The 18,561-nt window shown below is 50.3% G+C and overlaps 1 protein-coding gene across 2 annotated transcripts; it reads left to right on the forward strand.

Moving 5' to 3' along the window:
• Nucleotides 1–981: 981 nt before the first annotated feature.
• Nucleotides 982–16,343, forward strand: ankrd39 (ankyrin repeat domain 39). 2 transcript variants are annotated; one of them, XM_060856563.1, is made up of 5 exons: nt 982–1,061; nt 4,640–4,785; nt 8,455–8,558; nt 13,817–14,020; nt 15,895–16,343. In XM_060856563.1, the coding sequence occupies exons 2-5, from the start codon at nt 4,683–4,685 to the stop codon at nt 16,048–16,050; spliced, it is 567 nt and encodes a 188-aa protein (XP_060712546.1). In that variant the 5' UTR covers nt 982–1,061; nt 4,640–4,682; the 3' UTR covers nt 16,051–16,343. The 2 variants fall into 2 exon arrangements, with proteins under 2 accessions (XP_060712546.1, XP_060712547.1); XM_060856564.1 differs by lacking the exon at nt 982–1,061 and adding an exon at nt 1,097–1,151.
• Nucleotides 16,344–18,561: the final 2,218 nt, after the last annotated feature.

The raw sequence follows: 18,561 nt of genomic DNA on the forward strand, positions 1-18,561 counted from the left end.
TCAGCTCTGATCTCCAGCATCTGCAGACCTCACTTTCTGCTCCCAGTGATCAACTTGACCATGTGTGTTCCTGTGAACCACTCTCAGGTCCGAGGCACACCTTTCAAGTCGTGCTCCATTGCCCCGAATGCAACATTTCGGCTCCTGCGCCCGTCCACCGCTGGGGGGGGCGGTGATGGACTCTAAGAGGTGGCCGTCTTTGAGATGAGACGCTGAGCTGAGCACCAATCCGGCTGCATTGTCATCAAAGATGCAGCGACTCGCAGAGTGCACCCAGTCTGCCCACCCTCGGCCCGAACAGCATTGCTGGTTTGTGGGGCCCGACTTGTGAGCTCGCAGTTCCTCCATTGCAGAGTTTCCTAAAAGTACTGCATCGGCATAGATTAGATTAGATTACTTACAGTGTGGAAACAGGCCCTTCGGCCCAACAAGTCCACACCGACCCGCCGAAGCGCAACCCACCCATACATTTACCCCTTTTACCTAACACTATGGGCAATTTAGCATGGCCAATTCACCTGACCTGCACATCTTTGGACTGTGGGAGGAAACCGGAGCAAGCCCACGCAGACACGGGGAGAACGTGCAAACTCCACACAGTCTGTCGCCTGAGTCGGGAATTGAACCCAGGTCTCTGGCGCTGTGAGGCAGCAGTGCTAACCACTGTGCTACCGTGCCACCCTTGGTGCTGTGTTGGGGGGGGGGGGGCAGGACTCGCTGTTCCGGCGGCGACCAGAGGCTTGGAGGGGCTTTGAAAGACCAATGGAAGATTCTGACCACGGCGTGGGGGCGAGCAAATGAACCTCCCTCCGCGTTCACTGCAAACTCACACGTTGCCATCTGGTGAACGCATCAACTTGTTCTGTGACTTGGAGGATTTGATACAGGACTCGCTGGGGGTTGGGTGAGGGGGTGGAGCGTGGACAGCGAATCTGATTGGTTGCTGGACGCCAATGGATACACTTCCTGGGCTGCCTGATTGGCTGGCCGGCTGCCCCTTGTATCTTTTCGCCGTGTCAGTGACAGTAGCCCTGGTCTGTCATTGCTCTCCCGGAGAGGAGGTGAGTCGGAGCCATGGCGTTTGGACGGACACTCTCCACATTTCCAGCTTGCTGCTCCTCGGGCGTTAGCGGCTCGGCTTCGGAGAAGGGGTTTTCTTTTTGTTTTTGGCAATTTCTGACTCACCGAGGCTTGCTTGGCAGTGTTCACCTTCAGGCAGCACCAGCACATCAGCAACAGACCTCCCGGAGTTTTCATTTGGGGGCCTGACGTTCCCTCTGGGTTGCTGGCAAAAGGTTTGCCCCTTTCCGTGGGGCGTGGGCTGACGTATTTGTAGCCCTTCCCACTTGCCCCTTGAAGCGAGCTTGCCTTCTTGGGCCATTTCAGAGGGTGGTTAAGAGTCAAAGATTAGATTAGATTCCCTATAGTGTGGAAACAGGCCCTTCAGCCCAACCAGTCCACACTGACTCTCTGAGGAGTAACCGACTCAGACCCACCTCCCTCCGACCAATGCACCTAACACTATGGGTAATGTAGCATGGCCAATCCACCCTAACCTGCACATCCCTGAGCACTATGGGTAATTTAGCATGGCCAATCCACCCTAACCTGCACATCCCTGAGCACTATAGGTAATTTAGCATGGCCAATCCACCCTAACCTACACATCCCTGATGCAAATGTGTTGCTGGTCAAAGCACAGCAGGTTAGGCAGCATCTCAGGAATAGAGAATTCGACGTTTCGAGCATAAGCCCTTCATCAGGAATGGTCTACACATCAGGAATACACATCCCTGAGCACTATGGGTAATTTAGCATGGCCAATCCACCCTAACCTGCACATCCCTGAACACTATGGGTAATTTAGCATGGCCAATTCACCTAACCTGCACACCTTTGGACTGTGGGAGGAAACCGGAGCACCCGGAGGAAACCCACGCAGACACGGGGAGAATGTGCAAACTCCACACAGACAGTCATCCGAGGCTGGAATTGAACCTGGGACCCTTGTGCTGTGCGGATATATCTGTGGGTCGTATGTCGGCCAGATTGGACCAGAACTGGAGATTTCCTTCCCTTAACGATATTTTGTGAGCCGGACAGATTTTCAGCAATAATTGATTGTGGTTTTTCTCTACTCGTCCATGAGCTGTGAGCGCCATTGGCTAGACCAATGTTTATTGTCATTCCCGAATTGACCAAGGGCAGTTAAGAGTCAACTACATTGCTGTGGGTCTGGAGTCACATGTAGGCCAGATTGGATACGGTTAACAAAAATCACACAACACCAGGTTATAGTCCGACAGGTTTATTTAGACCTGATGAAGGAACAGTGCTCCAAAAGCTTGTACTTCCAAATAAACCTGTTGGATTACAACCTGGTGTTGTGTGATTTTTAACTTTGCCCACCCCAGTCCAACACGAACGCCTCCACATCACAGATTGGGTAAGGGCAGCAGATTTCCTTCCCTCATTCATTGGTGGTCGCATTAGTCAACATTGGCTAACTTTCCCTCTTCAGACCATCAGCCTGGGCATTTGGATTATTTGTCCAATGCCACTATGCCACCCTTTATTATTGTCATGTACTGAGATACAATGAAAAGTGTTGCATTGCATGCCAACCAGACAAGTCGTACCTTAGGTAAGTAAGACAGGGTAATAGAACACAATGCAGCGCAGAATCTTCCAGCCACAGAGAAGGTGCAGAGAAAGATCAGCTTGAATATAGGAGAGGTCCGTTCATAAATTTGCTAACAGCCGGGAAGGGGTTGTTCTTCATGACAAAAACTGCTTTTTGATTTGAGGTTTTTATGGATCATATGTATTCCACTCTGTCACGTTTTAAGTACTTCGAAATCCTTGAGCAGCTTGGACCAAGTACAATGTGGCCGTTTGACCACATCAACGTTCCTGAAGAAAAAAAAAACGGAAAATGCTGGGAATGCTCAGCCTATGTGGATAGGGAGGGATTGTGTCAATGTTTCACGTTGCTGGCCACACATTGGAATTACGGGCTGAATGACCTCCCCCTGCATTGGGAGATGCCCATGTGGGTTGGTGCAGCCGGTGGGAGTAATTAAATGGCAAAAGGAATGTTTTTAAACTAATATAGTGCTTTTCATAATCACCAAATAGCTCTGTTGGCCTCAATAAGGTACTTTTGAAGTGTAGCTACATCAGTGTTGTTATGTGAAGGAAGATGGCAACCAATTTGCACACAACACCTCCCATAAACGGCAGGCCAGATCTTTTCTTATGATGTGGGTTGAAGGCGAAATATTGGTCCAGGTGCTGGGCAGAGCTTTCCTCCCCTGTTCTTCGAAACAGTTGCCCAGTTGCTTCCACCCGAGCTGAGAAATCCTCCCTGTGGCCCCAGGTGCCACATTTCTCCCCGCTGTCAGGCTGAAGACATGGGGGAGATGGGTTTGGGGGGGACAGCGAGTGACTGGTGAGAGATAAGGAGCCTGGGTTGTGATGTCGAGCGACCAGACAACCACTAAATCAGACTGACATTCAAACCTGTAACCTTTGAACAATTGAGGATAAAGATGCTGCACGAATGCATTCTTATGTGATCCCTTTTTTTTCCTGCATATGGTGGACCCAGCAGTGAAGAGATGGCGTCTATAGTGACAATTCCTCCACTGGTGTATCCAGTGCAGGTGGAGAAATCTCCTTCAGTTACAGGGAGCTCAGTGCCTGGGTGCACTGGGTTGGAAGGACTGTGACACTGAACTCTTTATTTTTCAATATTTTCTTTCCTAAGAACTTGTGCATCAGAATCTGTGCCTGGGTACCTTCAGAGGGTATTGTAAGTGATGACTTGTCAACTTTTCACTGTACTCATATGAGGACATGTCTACAAAGCTAATTCAGTTTGTTTATTGGATTAGATTCCCTACAGTATGGAAACAGGCCCTTTGGCCCAACAAGTCCACACCAACCTACCAAAGAGTAACCCACCCAGACCTATTCCCCTGCCCTGTATATACCCCTGACTAATGCACCTAGCACTATGGTTAATTCACCTGGCCTGCACAAGGAAACCCACGCAGACACGGGGAGAACATGCAAACTCCACATTGATTGCTGAGAGGCAGTGGTGCTAACCACTGAGCCACCATGCCACCTCATTAATTCCAGTTAATACAGAATCACTGAAATGTTGAGACGAATCCAAAAGAACATTATTACCTAGTGCCAATCCCCTGCTTTTCCCCCCCCCGTCCCCACTCCAAAATAAATCGTCCATTGCTCTTTTGAATGCTTCAATGGAACCTGCCTGCGCCACACTTCCAGGCAATGCCTGAACTGCTCGCTGTGTGCAAACATTTATTTCTCATGTCACCTTTGCTTTTTTTTTGCACGTTTCTTTAAATCTGTGCTCTCTCACTTATTGTTCATTTTACAAGTGGGAGCTTATTTGTCCTATGCAGCTCCCCACCACCCCACCCACCCCCAATGGTTTTGAAAACCTTGATCAGATCTCCTGTCAGTCTTCTCTCCAGGGGTTGGCTGACGGTGGAATTTTATCCGAATGCACGTGCACTGTTGGAACATGTGTTGTGGAATGCAAACTTGGGTCAAAAGAGTTTGATAAATTTCCACTGAATTGTGTCTCTGTTCTCTTCTGCAGTTGGGTCGAGACAGAGCCGCCAACAGCAACACCGCCAGGACTCATGACATCTGATGACCATGGTTTGGATTGTGGATGCTGTTCTCATGGCTCCTCAGTGCCAAGTAGTGTACACCAAACACTAGAGGAGATGGATTTTGACAGAGGTAAACAGTGCTATTTTAATGTTTATTGACAGTGCCCCAATGAATCAGCCTATTTTTATTTGAGTGCTTTTAGAGTTTTGGAGATGAACAGCATGGAAACAGACCCTACGGTCCAACCCGTCCATGCCAACCAGATATCCCAACCCAATCTCGTCCCATCTGCCAGCACCTGGCCCTTGTACCTCCAGACCCTTCCTATTCATATCCCCATCCAAATGCCTCTTAAATGTTGCAATTGTACCAGCCTCCACCACTTCCTCTGACAGCTCATTCCATACACGTACCACCCTCTGTGAAAATGTTGCCCCTTAGCTTTCTTTTATATCTTTCCCCTCAAGTTTGTTGGACCGTGCGTTGAGTTTAGGAGTTGGAATGTCATGTTGCAGCTGTCTTGTTTAGGCCACTTTTGGAATGCCGTGTTCCTGCTTAGGAAAGATGTTGCGAAACTTGAAAGGGTTCAGAAAAGATTTACAAGGATGTTGCCAGGGTTGGAGGGTTTGAGCTACAGGGAGAAGCTGAACAGGCTGGGGTTGTTTTCCCTGGAGCATCGGAGACTGAGGGGTGACCTGATAGAGGTTTATAAAATCATGAGGGAGCATGGATAGGGTAAATAGCCAAATTCTTTTCCCTGGGCTAAGGGAATCCAAAACGAGATTTAAGGTGAGAGGGGAAGACATAAAAGGGACCTTAGGGGCAATGTTTTCACACACAGAGGGTGTGGGTATGGAATGAGCTGCCAGAGGAAGTAGTGGAGTCTGGTACAGTTACAACATTTAAAAGAAATCTGGGTATTTGAGTAGGAAAGGTTTAGAGGGGTATGGGCCAAGTGCTGGCAAGTGGGACTCGATTAGTTTAGGATATCTGGTCAGCATGGAGGAGTTGGGCCGAAGGGTCTGTTTCTGTGTTGGACGTCTCTCTGACTGAGAGGGAAAACTTAAAAAGATTGTGAACAGGCTTGACAGAGTTGACAGAAGCCTCCAAGCCCTCTGTTTGTTCCTCTCCCAACAACCCAACCAGTACCCCTCCACCGACATACTCATTCGATTGGCGGAACTGGTCTTCACCCTCAAAAACGTCTTCAAATCCTCCCGCTTCCTTCAGACCAAAGGGGTAGCCTTAGGCATCTGTGTGGGCCCTAGCTATGCCTGCTCTTCATCGGATAACTGGAACAGTCCATTTTCTGCAGTTACACTGGCACCATCCCCGACCTTTTCTTCCTCTACATTGACGAGTATATCAGCGCCACCTCGTTCTCTCATGAGGAGGTTGAACAGTTCATCAACTTCACTAACACTTTGCACCCTGACCTTAAGTTCACCTGGACCATCTCAGGCACCCCCCACCCCTTCCGACTCCACGTCCAGCAACTGATTCAACCCAAACATATATTTCAAACCCCCTCCGACTCCCACTGTTACCTGGACTCCACCTCCCCTCCTGTAAAAACGCTGTCCCTTACTCCCAATTCCTCCACTTCCACTGCATCTGGTCTCAGGAGGAGCAGTACCACTCCAGGACACCCTTTCTGGCCTCCTATTTCAAGGACCACAATTTCCCATCCCATTTGATCAATAATGCCCTCCAGTGCACCTCCGCCCTTGAACCCCACCCCCCCCAACCACAACAAGGACAGAACCCCACCCCCGATCCTCACCTTCCACCCCACTAATCTGCAGATGCAGTGCATTCAGACCCCACCACCAGAGATAGATTTCCCTTCCCATCCCTGTGTGCGTTCCATGATTCCCTCGTTAGGCCCACCCGCACCCCCATCAACCCACCCTCCACACCTCTGTCCCAGGCTCCAAAGGATCTTTTCACATTTGGCAGAGATTTTCCTGCACCTCCAAACCCCTCATCTACTGTGTCCGTTGCTCCCGATGTGGTCTCCTCCACATCGGGGAGGCAGGCCGCCAACTCGCAGTGCACCTCCGGGAACATCTCTGGGACACACACGCACCAAACAACCCTGCCGCCCTGTGGCCGACCACTTCAACTCCCCCTCCCCCTTCGGCAAGGCCATGCAAGTCCTGGGCCGCCTCCACTGTCAAATCCAAGCCACCTGACAACTGGAGGAAGAATACCTCATCTTCTGCCTTGGGACCCTCCAACCATAAGGCATCAGCATCGATTTCACGAGTTTCCTCATCGCCTCTTCCCCCAACTCATTCTGGATCCAGTTCGGCATTGCCCTCTTGACCTCTCCTACCTGTCCATCTTCCTTCCTCTTATCCACTCCACCTTCCCTACCGACCTGTCACAATCACTCCCCACTTGCATCTACCTTCCCACCTCCCACCCCCTTCACATGCTTGATGAAGGGCCAAAACGTCGACTCTCCTGCTCCTCGGATGCTGCCTGACCTGCTGCGCTTTCCCAGCGGCACACTTTACAGCTGTGATCTGCAGTCCTCACTTTCTCCGAGAGTGAGATGTCCAATATGGAGAATTTGGAGAAGGGTCCGATGGATGAGGACGAATTTCTTCACTCGGAGGCGGCGATTCTTTGGTCTTTTTCAGTGGGTTGTGGACACTCCACCGTTGAACGAAGTATCTGGAGAAACTCAGCATCTGTGAATAAAAAATCAAGTTAAACTTTCGAGCCCAGTCACCCTTCTTGGTTTGGTCCAGGTTCCGGCATCTGCAGTTCTTTGTTTTACTTGCGTGGATTTTTTTTTGGATTCTCTCAGGGGAGTGGGGAATATATGGAGAGGACAGGAAGGTGGAGTGGATGCCCAACACCAGCCACGACGCATTGAATGATGCAGCAGCCTTGACGGGCCAAACAGTTGTCATTTTCCCCCTGTTTCTTCCGTCAGCTTGCTTTACAATGTGTTTTGCACACAAACAGAAATTGCTGGAGAAACTCAGCAGGTCTGGCAGCATCCGTGGAAAGGGAGCAGGGTTCATTTTCCGAGTTGAAAATGTGTTGCTTTAGCCCTTCATCAGGAATGAGGAGAGGGTGGCAGGCAGGTTAAGATAAAAGGTAGGGAGGAGGGACTTGGGGGAGGGGCGATGGAGATGTGATAGGTGGAAGGAGGTCAAGGTGAGAGTGATAGGCCGGAGTGGGGTGGGGGCGAAGAGGGCAGGAAGAAGATTGCAGGTTAGGAGCTGAGTGACTCTCCTTCGGCAGTGAAGGCGCCATTCTGAAGAAGAGGCCACTGGACGCGACAGGTTAGCTCTGCCTTCTCTTCACAAATGCTGCCAATCCCCAACTGCTCTTGAACGGAGTGGCCCTGGGGCCATTTCTGTGGGCAGCCGAGAATCAGCCACGCCCGCTGTGACTCTGGGTTCACATGGACCAGGCGAGGATGGCCGATTTCCTTCCCTGAGGGACACTGGTGAGAACCGGGTAGGTTTTTAACAACAGTTAGTGATTATCCCGTGGCCACCATGGCAATCAAAATCCGTATTTTATTCACTACATTTAAATTCCACAAGCTGCCAGGGTGGGACTCGAACCTGTGTTCGTCCGGTCAGTCTGGACCAGTGACATGACCGTCTGCCACTGCCTGTCCCAAATTTCTGAACGTAGAAGGCTGTGAAGGTCAGGCTTGCACCCCTGAAAGCGGCTAGAGTAGAAACTATAATTCACCGAGGAAGCCGTGTCGGTGAAATAAGCATCATGGCGTCTGACACCATTTCTCTCGTTCTCCCTCCCCCGACGTAGGTATCTGGTCAGCAGCCAGTAGTGGCGACTTCAACAGAGTCCAGAAGTTTCTGGAGAAGGGGACGGACCCCAGTTTGCCTGACCTGTCGGGCTACACTGCTTTGGTGAGTGATGCTTGAGCTCTTTCGAGCGCTCTCAGTCACAGGCTGCGTGCTGAGAACTCAAATTCAGGGGTTAAGGGTCAGTTCAGCCAAGGGGGAAGCCTTGGACAGCCACTGGGGAGGGGAAATGATTTGGGTCACGGAGGGTGTGTTCCAAGTTGGGGAGAATGCCAGGCGGGATCACTGTCGCATCTTTCTAAGTTCAGATGAGGTCGAGAGAGTCATGTGGGGAAAAGGCTGTTCAGCCCATCATGTCCACATCTGTCGGTTCTAATCCCATTTCTCAGCACTTGCTCTGTAGCTTTGTACTGTCTGGTGTTTGAACTGCTCGTCTAAATTCTTCTTCAGGGTTCCCACCCTCTGCCACCTTTTCAGACAGAGAATCGCACATACCCACCACCCACTAATGGAACAAATATTGCTTCAAATCCCCTCGTGCTCTTCACCTTTAAAACTGTGCCCCCGCCCCTGCCTGCCCAGTTAATTGACCCCTCTGTAAAGGGGGAATATCTGTGCCCCTCATAACTTTGTACACCTCAATCAGGTCCTCCCTCACCCATCTCTGCTTGAAGGCAGACAACCCAGCCTCGCTCATCTGTTGCCATCGCTTCAGCCCAGGCAACGTCCTGGGTGAATCTCCTCTGCGCTCTCACCAGGACAAATCGCGTCCTTCCTACACTGTCGTGACAAGATCTGCACCCAGTCCTCCAGCTGTGGCCTCACTCATGCCTTTTCCAGCTCCATCCTAAACTCCCTGCCCTTGTATTCAATCCCTCACCAAAACAAGGCAAGTGTCCCACTCATAGCTTGTTCCCCATGTCCTGTCGCTTGCTGGAACCCCAGCAGTTTGGAACGTCACCGTTTACTCTGCAGGGGGGGGGGGCTGGAATCACTGTTTTGGATCATTTTATTTCCAGTGCTTCCTGCTCTGATGAAAGCACTCTGGGGCCCAGGGTGATGTACTTGAAGCAGCCACAGGGTGGAATGCAAGAGCAGTCTGTCTGCACTCAGTGCTTGGTCTCCTGCAGTGAGGACTGCAGATGCTGGAGGACCAGAGTTGAAAACACAGCAGGTCAGGCAGCATCCGAGGTGCAGGAGAATCGACGTTTCTGGTCTAAGCCCTTCTTCAGGAATGAGGCTGGTGTGCCAAGCGGGCTGAGAAAAAAAGGTAGGGGGGGAGGGATTTGGGGGAGGGGCGCTGGGAATACGATAGGTGGAAGGAGGTTAAGGTGAGGGTGAAAGGCCGGAGAGGGGCTGGTGGGTGGAGAGGTCAGGAAGAAGATTGCAGGTCAAGAGAGGGGTGCTGAATCTGGGGGCTGGGACTGAGATAAGGTGGGGGGAGGGGAAATGAGGAAGCTGGAGAAATATACATACAGAATATATACACCATGACAGAACCCCACTGGTCCTCACCTACCACCCCACCAACCTGCGGATACATTGTATCATTCTACGTCTTTTCCGCCACTTCCAAACGGACCCCACCACCAGGGATATATTTCCCTCCCCACCCCTATCAGCATTCCAGAGAGACCACTCCCTCTACGACTCCCTTGTCAGGTCCACACCTCCCACCGACCCAACCTCCACTCCCGGCACCTTCCCCTGCAACCGCAAGAAGTGCAAAACTTGCGCCCACACCTCCCCCCTCAGGTCTCTCCAAGTCCCCAATGGATCCTTCTATATCCATCGCTAATTCACCTGCACTTCCACACACATCATTTACTGTATCCGCTGCACCCGATGTGGTCTCCTCTACATTGGGGAGACAGGCCGCCTACTTGCGGAACGTTTCAGGGAACACCTCTGGGACACCCGGACCAACCAACCCAACCGCCCCGTGGCTGAACACTTTAACTCCCCCTCCCACTCCGCAAGGACATGCAGGTCCTTGGCCTCCTCCATCGCCAGACCATGGCCACACGACGCCTGGAGGAAGAGCGCCTCATCTTCCACCTCGGAACCCTCCAACCACACGGGATGAATGTAGATTTCTCCAGCTTCCTCATTTCCCCTCCCCCCACTTATCTCAGTCCCAAATCCTGGATTCAGCACCGCCCTCTTGACCTGCAATCTTCTTCCTGACATCTCTGCCTTCACCCCCTCTCTGGCCTATAACCCTCACCCTCACCTCCTTTCACCTATCGTATTCCCAACGCCCCTCCCCCAAATTCCCTCCCCCTCCTACCTTTTATCTCAGCCCGCTTGGCACACCAGCCTCATTCCTGAAGAAGGGCTGATGCCCGAAACGTCGATTCTCCTGCTCCTCGGATGCTGCCTGGCCTGCTGTGTTTTTCCAGCACCACATTTTTCAACTCCTCCAGTGAGTGCTGGGCAGCTTGAGAAGGTTATTTTCCTTTGGACTGACAAATTTATTACAGAGCCATTCACTACAAAAGCAAAGGAGGCACGATAAGCATTTATGGTTCAGTCCCACTTACAGGACCGTGTTCGTTTCTGGGCACAGACGTTTTCTACATTTACAGGATATGGATATCTCTAGCAAGACGAACATGTGCTGACCATCCCTACTTGCCCTTGAGCTAACTGCACAATTTCATGCTCATCCAAGCGGAGATCTTAATTAAAATTTCGATGAAATTCCATCAGCTACCGTGGAGTGCCATTCAAGATTGCAAATCTTTCTGTTGTCGGTTTTAAGTTAATTTGAATGGAATCCCTACAATGTGGAAGCAGGCCATTTGGCCCATCGTGCCCACACCACTCATCCAAAGAGCATTCCACCCCGACAGTACCTCTGCATTTCACTTGGCTAATCCACCCGAACCTGCCTATCCCTGGATACTCTGGGTAACTTAGCATGGCCAATCCACCCTCACCTGCTGCATCTTTGGAAACCAGAGCACCCAGAGGAAACCCACACAGACACAGGGAGAGTGTGCAAACCCCACACAGTCGCCCGAAGGTGGAATCGAACCCCGGTCCCTGGTGCTGTGAAGCAGCACTGCTAAGTAACCAAAACTTCAAAATAGAAAATCAGAATACAAAGGACAACCGAATCAAGGTTTAAAATTTACGGTTGTTTGAATTGTAACATTTCTATTAGGTGCCACATAACTGGTAACCCAATGGTCCACTTTTCTGGGCAGTAGACACAAAATGAATGAGAGTCATAGAGATGTACAGCATGGAAACAGACCCTTCGGTCCAACCCTCTATGACTCTAATTCATTTTATGTCTATTGTGTTCATTTTAGCCATTACCCAGAAAAGTGGACCATTGGGTTACCAGTTATGTGGCATCTAATAGAAGTGTTACTTTTCAAACAGCCTTAAATTTTAAACCTTGATTAGGTTGTCCTTTCTATTCTGACTTTCTATTTTGAAGTTTTGGTTACTTAGCAGTGCTGCCTCACAGCGCCAGGGTCCCGGGTTCGATTCCACCTTCGGGCGACTGTGTGGAGTTCGCACACTCTCCCCGTGTCTGTGTGGGTTTCCTCCAGGTGTTCCGATTTCCTCCCACAGTCCAAAGGTGTGCAGGTCAGGGCGGATTGGCCATGGGAAATTGCCCATAGTGCTCAGGGATGTGCAGGTTAGGATGGATTGGCCGTGGGAAATTGTCCATAGTGTTCAGGGATAGACAATAGACTATAGGTGCAGGAGTAGGCCATTCTGCCCTTCGAGCCAGCACCACCATTCATTATGGTCATGGCTGATCATCCTCAATCAGTATCCTGTTCCTGCCTTATCCCCATAACCCTTGATTCCACTATCCTTAAGAGCTCTGTAAACAGTAGTTTATGTGTGGAATGAACTTCCTAGGAAGTGGTGGATGCAGAAGTGCAGGTTAGGGTGGATTGGCCATGCTACATTACCCATAGTGCTCAGGGATGCGCAGGTTAGGGTGGATTGGCCATGCTAAATTACCCATAGTGCTCAGGGATGTGCAGGTTAGGGTGGATTGGCCATGCTAAATTACCCATAGTGCTCAGGGATGTGCAGGTTAGGGTGGATTGGCCATGCTAAATTACCCATAGTGCTCAGGGATGTGCAGGTTAGGGTGGATTGGCCATGCTATATTACCCATAGTGCTCAGGGATGTCCAGGTTAGGGTGGATTGGCCGTGCTACATTACCCTTAGTGTTCAGGGATGTGCAGGTTAGGGTGGATTGGCCGTGCTAAATTGCCCCATAGTGTTCAGGGATGTGCAGGTTAGGATGGATTGGCCATGCTAAATTACCCATAGTGTGCAGGGATGTGCAGGTTAGGGTGGATTGGCCATGCTAAATTACCCATAGTGCTCAGGGATGTGCAGGTTAGGGTGGATTGGCCATGCTAAATTGCCCCATAGTGCTCAGGGATGTGCAGGTTAGGGTGGATTGGCCGTGCTATATTACCCATAGTGTTGAGGGATGTCCAGGTTAGAGTGGATTGGCCGTGCTAAATTGCCCCACAGTGTTCAGGGATGTGCAGGTTAGGATGGATTGGCCGTGCTAAATTACCCCATAGTGTTCAGGGATGTGCAGGTTAGGATGGATTGGCCGTGCTACATTACCCATAGTGTTCAGGGATGTGCAGGTTAGGGTGGATTGGCCGTGCTAAATTGCCCCATAGTGTTCAGGGATGTGCAGGTTAGGATGGATTGGCCATGCTAAATTACCCATTGTATTCAGGGATGTGCAGGTTACGGTGGATTGGCCATGCTAAATTACCCATAGTGCTCAGGGATGTGCAGGTTAAGGTGGATTGGCCGTGCTAAATTACCCATAGTGTTCAAGGATGTGTAGGTTAGGATGGATTGGCCATGCTAAATTACCCATAGTGCCCAGGGATATGCAGGTTAGGATGGATTGGCCATGCTAAATTACCCATAGTGCTCAGGGATGTGCAGATCAGGGTGGATTCTTTTGTCTTACCCTATCCTTAATTTGAATCCCATTTATATGCAAGACAAACTTTAACAGATACCAAATGGGGTAGAGTTCTTTGTTTTTCATTTAGAATGGAGAGTTTGAGTTATAAGGAGAGGCAAGATAGATTGGGACGCTTTTTTATTGGACTGTAGGAGTGACCTCATAGAGATCTATAAAATCGTGAGGAGTATAGATAAAGTGAAAGGCAGGTGTCTTTGCCCCATGGGACCAATTGGATCAGCCCTTCAAAGGGCTGTGACAGGTACAATGAGCCGAAAGGCCTTCTGTGTGGGATGTTTTGTTGAAAAACACAAGAGAGGGTCTCAGGATCAGTCTGAGGATCAGGTTTGATCGTCACCGAACAGTTACTGTCATCTATTTCTCCAGCACTACGCCAGTCGCCGTGGTGATTACGAGATCTGCGAGTACTTGCTGAGGAAGGGAGCAGACAGCAACGTTCAGACCAAAGGAGGGGTGACTCCGCTTCACAGAGCAGCCTACTGTGGCCATCTCTCTGTTCTCCAGTTGTTACTGACCTATGGAGCGATCCCTGCACTCACAGACGATGATGGTGCGACTCCTTTACACAAGGTAGTGTAACACTCTCAGCACGCTTCCGACTGCCCCTTCCCTGAAAGAACACGCTTACTATTTCTGCTGACACTTAAATCCAGAGAACAGCACAGCACAGTACAGGCCCTTCGGCCCTCAATGTTGTGCTGACCTTTTATCCTACTCTAAGATCAAACTAACCTACGTCATCCATGTGCCTATCCAACAGTAGCTTAATTGTCCATAATGTATCTGACTGTACTCCCACTGCTGGCAGTGCATTTCACACACCCAGCACACTCTGTGTGAAGAGGTTAACTCCCCCAAAACCTTCCATGTTTTAGTTTATTCCCTTTGCTGACACATTTCACTTTATGACCATTTGGTGGCGCAATACACGCCTCCCAAAGTGACACAGTCCTCTCAGCTCAACAACAACCTGCATCTACGCAGCGCTGCCGACAGAGTAACTGAACCAGATAGGACCCTGACCCACAAGGGGCAAGGCTGGGACGCATGACCAAAAGATCAGAGAAGTGTACGTTTTATCACACACCTCCGCAGTGGGGAAAGAGGTGGGCAGCTTCAGGAGGGATGTCCAGAATAACGTACGTCACCCTCTGCTGAGGGTCGAGTGACTCAAATCAGGGGCTGTGCCAGAGGTCAGATTTAAAAGGGCGCAGATCGATTTGGCCCTGGGCAATTTACTCACCAAAGCAACACCACTGAAAAGTAAATAAGAGATAACCTGAATATTATTCCTCCATCGTTTGGGGGAGCAGATTGGCTCCTGCATCTCCTACACGGCAACAGCGATGACTCTGCAGATGACCTTGGTTGACTGGAAATCACCTTTTGATGGTCCTGGGGTCACGGAAGGTACGACAGAGATGCAGATTTTTGCCTTGACAGCAGCAAGAAGCTGTGTTAAAGCAACAAAGCCTTAGCAGGACGTCGACACTTAATGGTCAGGTCCTAGGGAGTGTTGCTGAACAAAGGGACCTTGGAATGCAGTTTCATAGTTCCTTGAAAGTGGAGTCGCAGGTAGATAGGATAGTGGTGTTTGGTATGCTTTCCTTTATTGGTCAGAGTATTGAGCACAGGAGTTGGGAGGTCATGTTGCGGCTGTACAGGATATCGGTTAGGCCATTGTTGGAATATTGCTTGCAATTCTGGTCTCCTTCCTATCGGAAAGATGTTGTGAAACTTGAAAGGGTTCAGAAAAGATTTACAAGGATGTTGCCAGGGTTGGAAGATCTGAGCTACAGGGAGAGGCTGAACAGGCTGAGGCTGTTTTTCCTGGAGCGTCGGAGGCTGAGGGGGTGACCTTATAGAGGTTTATAAAATCATGAGGGACATGGATAGGATAAATAGACAAAGTCTTTCCCCTGGGGTGGGGGAGTCCAGAACTAGAGGGGCATAGGTTTAGGGTGAGAGGAGAAAGATACAAAAGAGACCTAAGGGGCAACTTTTTCACGCAGAGGGTGGTACGTGTGTGGAATGGGCTGCCAGAGGAAGTGGTGGAGGCTGGTACAGTGCAGCATTTAAGAGGCATTGGGTGGGTATATAAATAGGAAGGGTTTGGAGGGATATGGGCCGGGCGCTGACAGGTGGGACTAGATTGGGTTGGGATATCTGGGTCAGCATGGACGGGTTGGACCGAAGGGTCTGTTTCCATCCTCTACATCTCTATGACTCTAATCTGAATGGCTGCCACTTTTGTCCCACGTGTCGATAGGTTTTAGGGAGGCGAAGACCAGGAGGGTCGCCATGCCAAATTGTGATATTTGCTTTGCAAGTGTGTGATTTGCACCCCTCCCCCGCCCTGGCCTGCATCCCCTGACTGTCACAGATTTTCACCCCCCTCGCCCCACTGTGCTCCACCCTTCTGATGGGTGTCTTTTGTCCATCAGGCTGCAGAAGGGGGTCACCAGGAGGTGTGCAAGGTTTTACTGCAGCAGAATCCAGCCTTGAGGACGGTGCGGGACAGGCGCTCCAGAACTCCCCATGACCTAGTCACGGACCAGCCGGAATTGAAGGAGTGGCTGCGGCCCGGGACATCGACGTGATACCTGCTTTCCCGGGCTTGCTGTGCTGGCGGCACTGTCCTGCCAGTGGGGCGTTTTCAACACTGGCCTTGGCTCCTTAAGTCACGACAGCACATGCCTGCACCGGTCCAGTGACTCGAGTTGTGTCAGCGTACATGTGCAGTCCTCCACTTGCGGCCATCTGATGGAGACCAGGATTTTCTTGTCTCGTTGTTTACTCATTGCGGCGGCAATGCAGACCCAAATCAGGCACCACTTCACTCCATACTGCTGAAACACACTGATCGTTGAAGATATTAAAATGTCCAAACTGACGAGCTGTTATCCATAACTTGTTTCTTCCTGTTTCAATGTGGCAGTCCCCATTACACGTCATCGTCTTGTCAGTTGATGGTGGCTGGACAGGCCAAGAAGCTGGGTTGTGAAGCACATGGGGATCCTGGGTTTCGTAAATGAAGTTATGCTGCACCGTTATAAAGGTCCAGAGGGTCCTTCAGAGCAGATATAGCAGAATGGTTTAATGATGTAAAAGTTGTGTAAAGTGTTTGTTAAGGAGAAAGACATCTGGGGGAGCTCTTGGCAATGCAAACTTTTCAAATGGGAAAAAGACGACAAGGAACAGATTCTGAGGGAATGGTAAATAAAAATAAATAGACAATAGGTGTAGGAGTCGGCCATTCAGCCCTTCGAGCCTGCAACGCCATTCAATATGATCATGGCTGATCATTCCTAATCAGTATCCTGTTCCTGCCTTATCTCCATAACCCTTGATTCCACTATCCTTGAGAGCTCTATCCAACTCTTTCTTAATGAATCCAGAGACTGGGCCTCCACTGCCCTCTGGGGCAGAGCATTCCACACAGCCACCACTCTCTGAGTGAAGAAGTTTCTCCTCATCTCTGTCCTAAATGGCCTACCCCGTATTTTTAAGCTGTGTCCTCTGGTTCGGCACTCACCCAGCAGCAGAAACGCGTTCAAGGTGGACAGAATGGATGAAAAGAACGTTTCCTGCTGCCAGAGTATCCGATCCTTTCAAAATCTTATCTGTCTCACTCAAATCCCCTCTCAGTCTTCTAAACTCAAGGGTATACCAGCCCAGTCGTTTCACCGAAATCCATACTCAAAAGGTCATCAGTCGCCACTCCCGTCACCTCCGCATGGTGCCACCACCAGACACATATCCCCTTCCCCTCCCTTGTATGCTTTCTGCAGGGACCGTTCCCTCTGGGACACGCCCTAATTTACTCCTCCTTCACTCCCACCACCCCCCACAGCCCCATGGCACCTCCCCCTGCGACTGCTGAAGGGCATCTGCCCATTTACCTGCTCCCTCCCTCCCAGGGCCCAAACGTGCCTTCCAGGTGAAGCAGCGCTTTTCCTGCACTTATTACAATCTCGTTGACTGCATTCGCTGCTCACAATGTGGTCTCCTCTCCGTTGGGGAAATGAAGCATAGACTGGGTGACCGCTTTGGAGAACATGGACGTTCTGCTGGCAAAATATGCTCCTGAGTTTCCAGTTGCCTGCCACTTTAACAGCCCACCCTGTTTCCTGGCCAATATCCCTGACTCTGGCTAACTGCAGCACAAGTTGGAAGAACAACACCTCATTTTCTGCTTCAGGTCCCTGCAGCTCTCTGGACTCGATATCCAGTTCAATAATTTTCGGGCCTGAAGTCTCCTATGTCCTAGTACCCACCCCACGTATCAGGCCTTATCACATCATCTACCATTGCACGCTACCTATTGTTAGCCACGAAGAGTCTCCATTAACAGCTATTCCCCCCACCCCCCAGCCAGATTGTTATGAATTCCTTTGTCTCCTCTCTCTTTGGATTCTATCCCCACCAATTATTAACTCCTTACCCCCTTCCACCCCCACCCTATCTTCTGCACAGAAACTGACATTTTCTTAGCGACCATCAGTTCTGAGGGAGGGTCACTGGACCTGAAACGTTAATTCTGATTTCTCTTCACTGACCTGCTGAGCTTTTCCAGCAACTTCTGTTTTCGATTCCGAGGGAACATGAACTGAATTTCTGAGGGGAGCCAATGGCCTCGTGATATTATTGCTAGACTCTTAGCTCAGAAACTCAGCTAATGTCCTGGGGACCCAGGTTCAAATCCCACAATGGCAGGTGGTGGAATTTGATTAGGTTAGGTTAGATTCCCTACAGTGTGGAAACAGGCCCTTTGGCCCAACTAGTCCACACTGACCCTCCAAAGAGTAACCCACTCAGACCCATTCCCCTAACTGATGCGTCTAACTCTACGAGCAATTTAGCACGACTAATTCACTTAACCTGCACATTTTTAGACTGTGGGAGGAAACCCACGCAGACATAGGGGAGAATGTGCAAACTCCGCACAGACAGTCACCTGAGGCTGGAATCGAACCTGGGTCCGTGGCACTGTGAGGCAGCAGTGCTAACGACTGAGCCACAGTACCGCCCCATGGTGAATTCATTAAAATTCTGGAATTAAGAAACTACTGATAAGCATGAAGCAATTATCAATAGACGGGTACCTGCCA

This window comes from Hemiscyllium ocellatum, chromosome 48 (genome assembly GCF_020745735.1).
Source record: "Hemiscyllium ocellatum isolate sHemOce1 chromosome 48, sHemOce1.pat.X.cur, whole genome shotgun sequence".
NCBI classification, from domain to species: Eukaryota; Metazoa; Chordata; class Chondrichthyes; order Orectolobiformes; family Hemiscylliidae; genus Hemiscyllium; species Hemiscyllium ocellatum.

Bases quoted from the DNA above. Each gene is read 5' to 3' on its own strand.
- ankrd39 (XM_060856563.1), top strand. From the start codon at position 4,683: ATGACATCTGATGACCATGGTTTGGATTGTGGATGCTGTTCTCATGGC. The intron at 4,786-8,454 runs GTAAACAGTGCT...CCCCCGACGTAG, and splicing joins GGAGATGGATTTTGACAGAG to GTATCTGGTCAGCAGCCAGT. The intron at 8,559-13,816 runs GTGAGTGATGCT...CTATTTCTCCAG, and splicing joins TGTCGGGCTACACTGCTTTG to CACTACGCCAGTCGCCGTGG.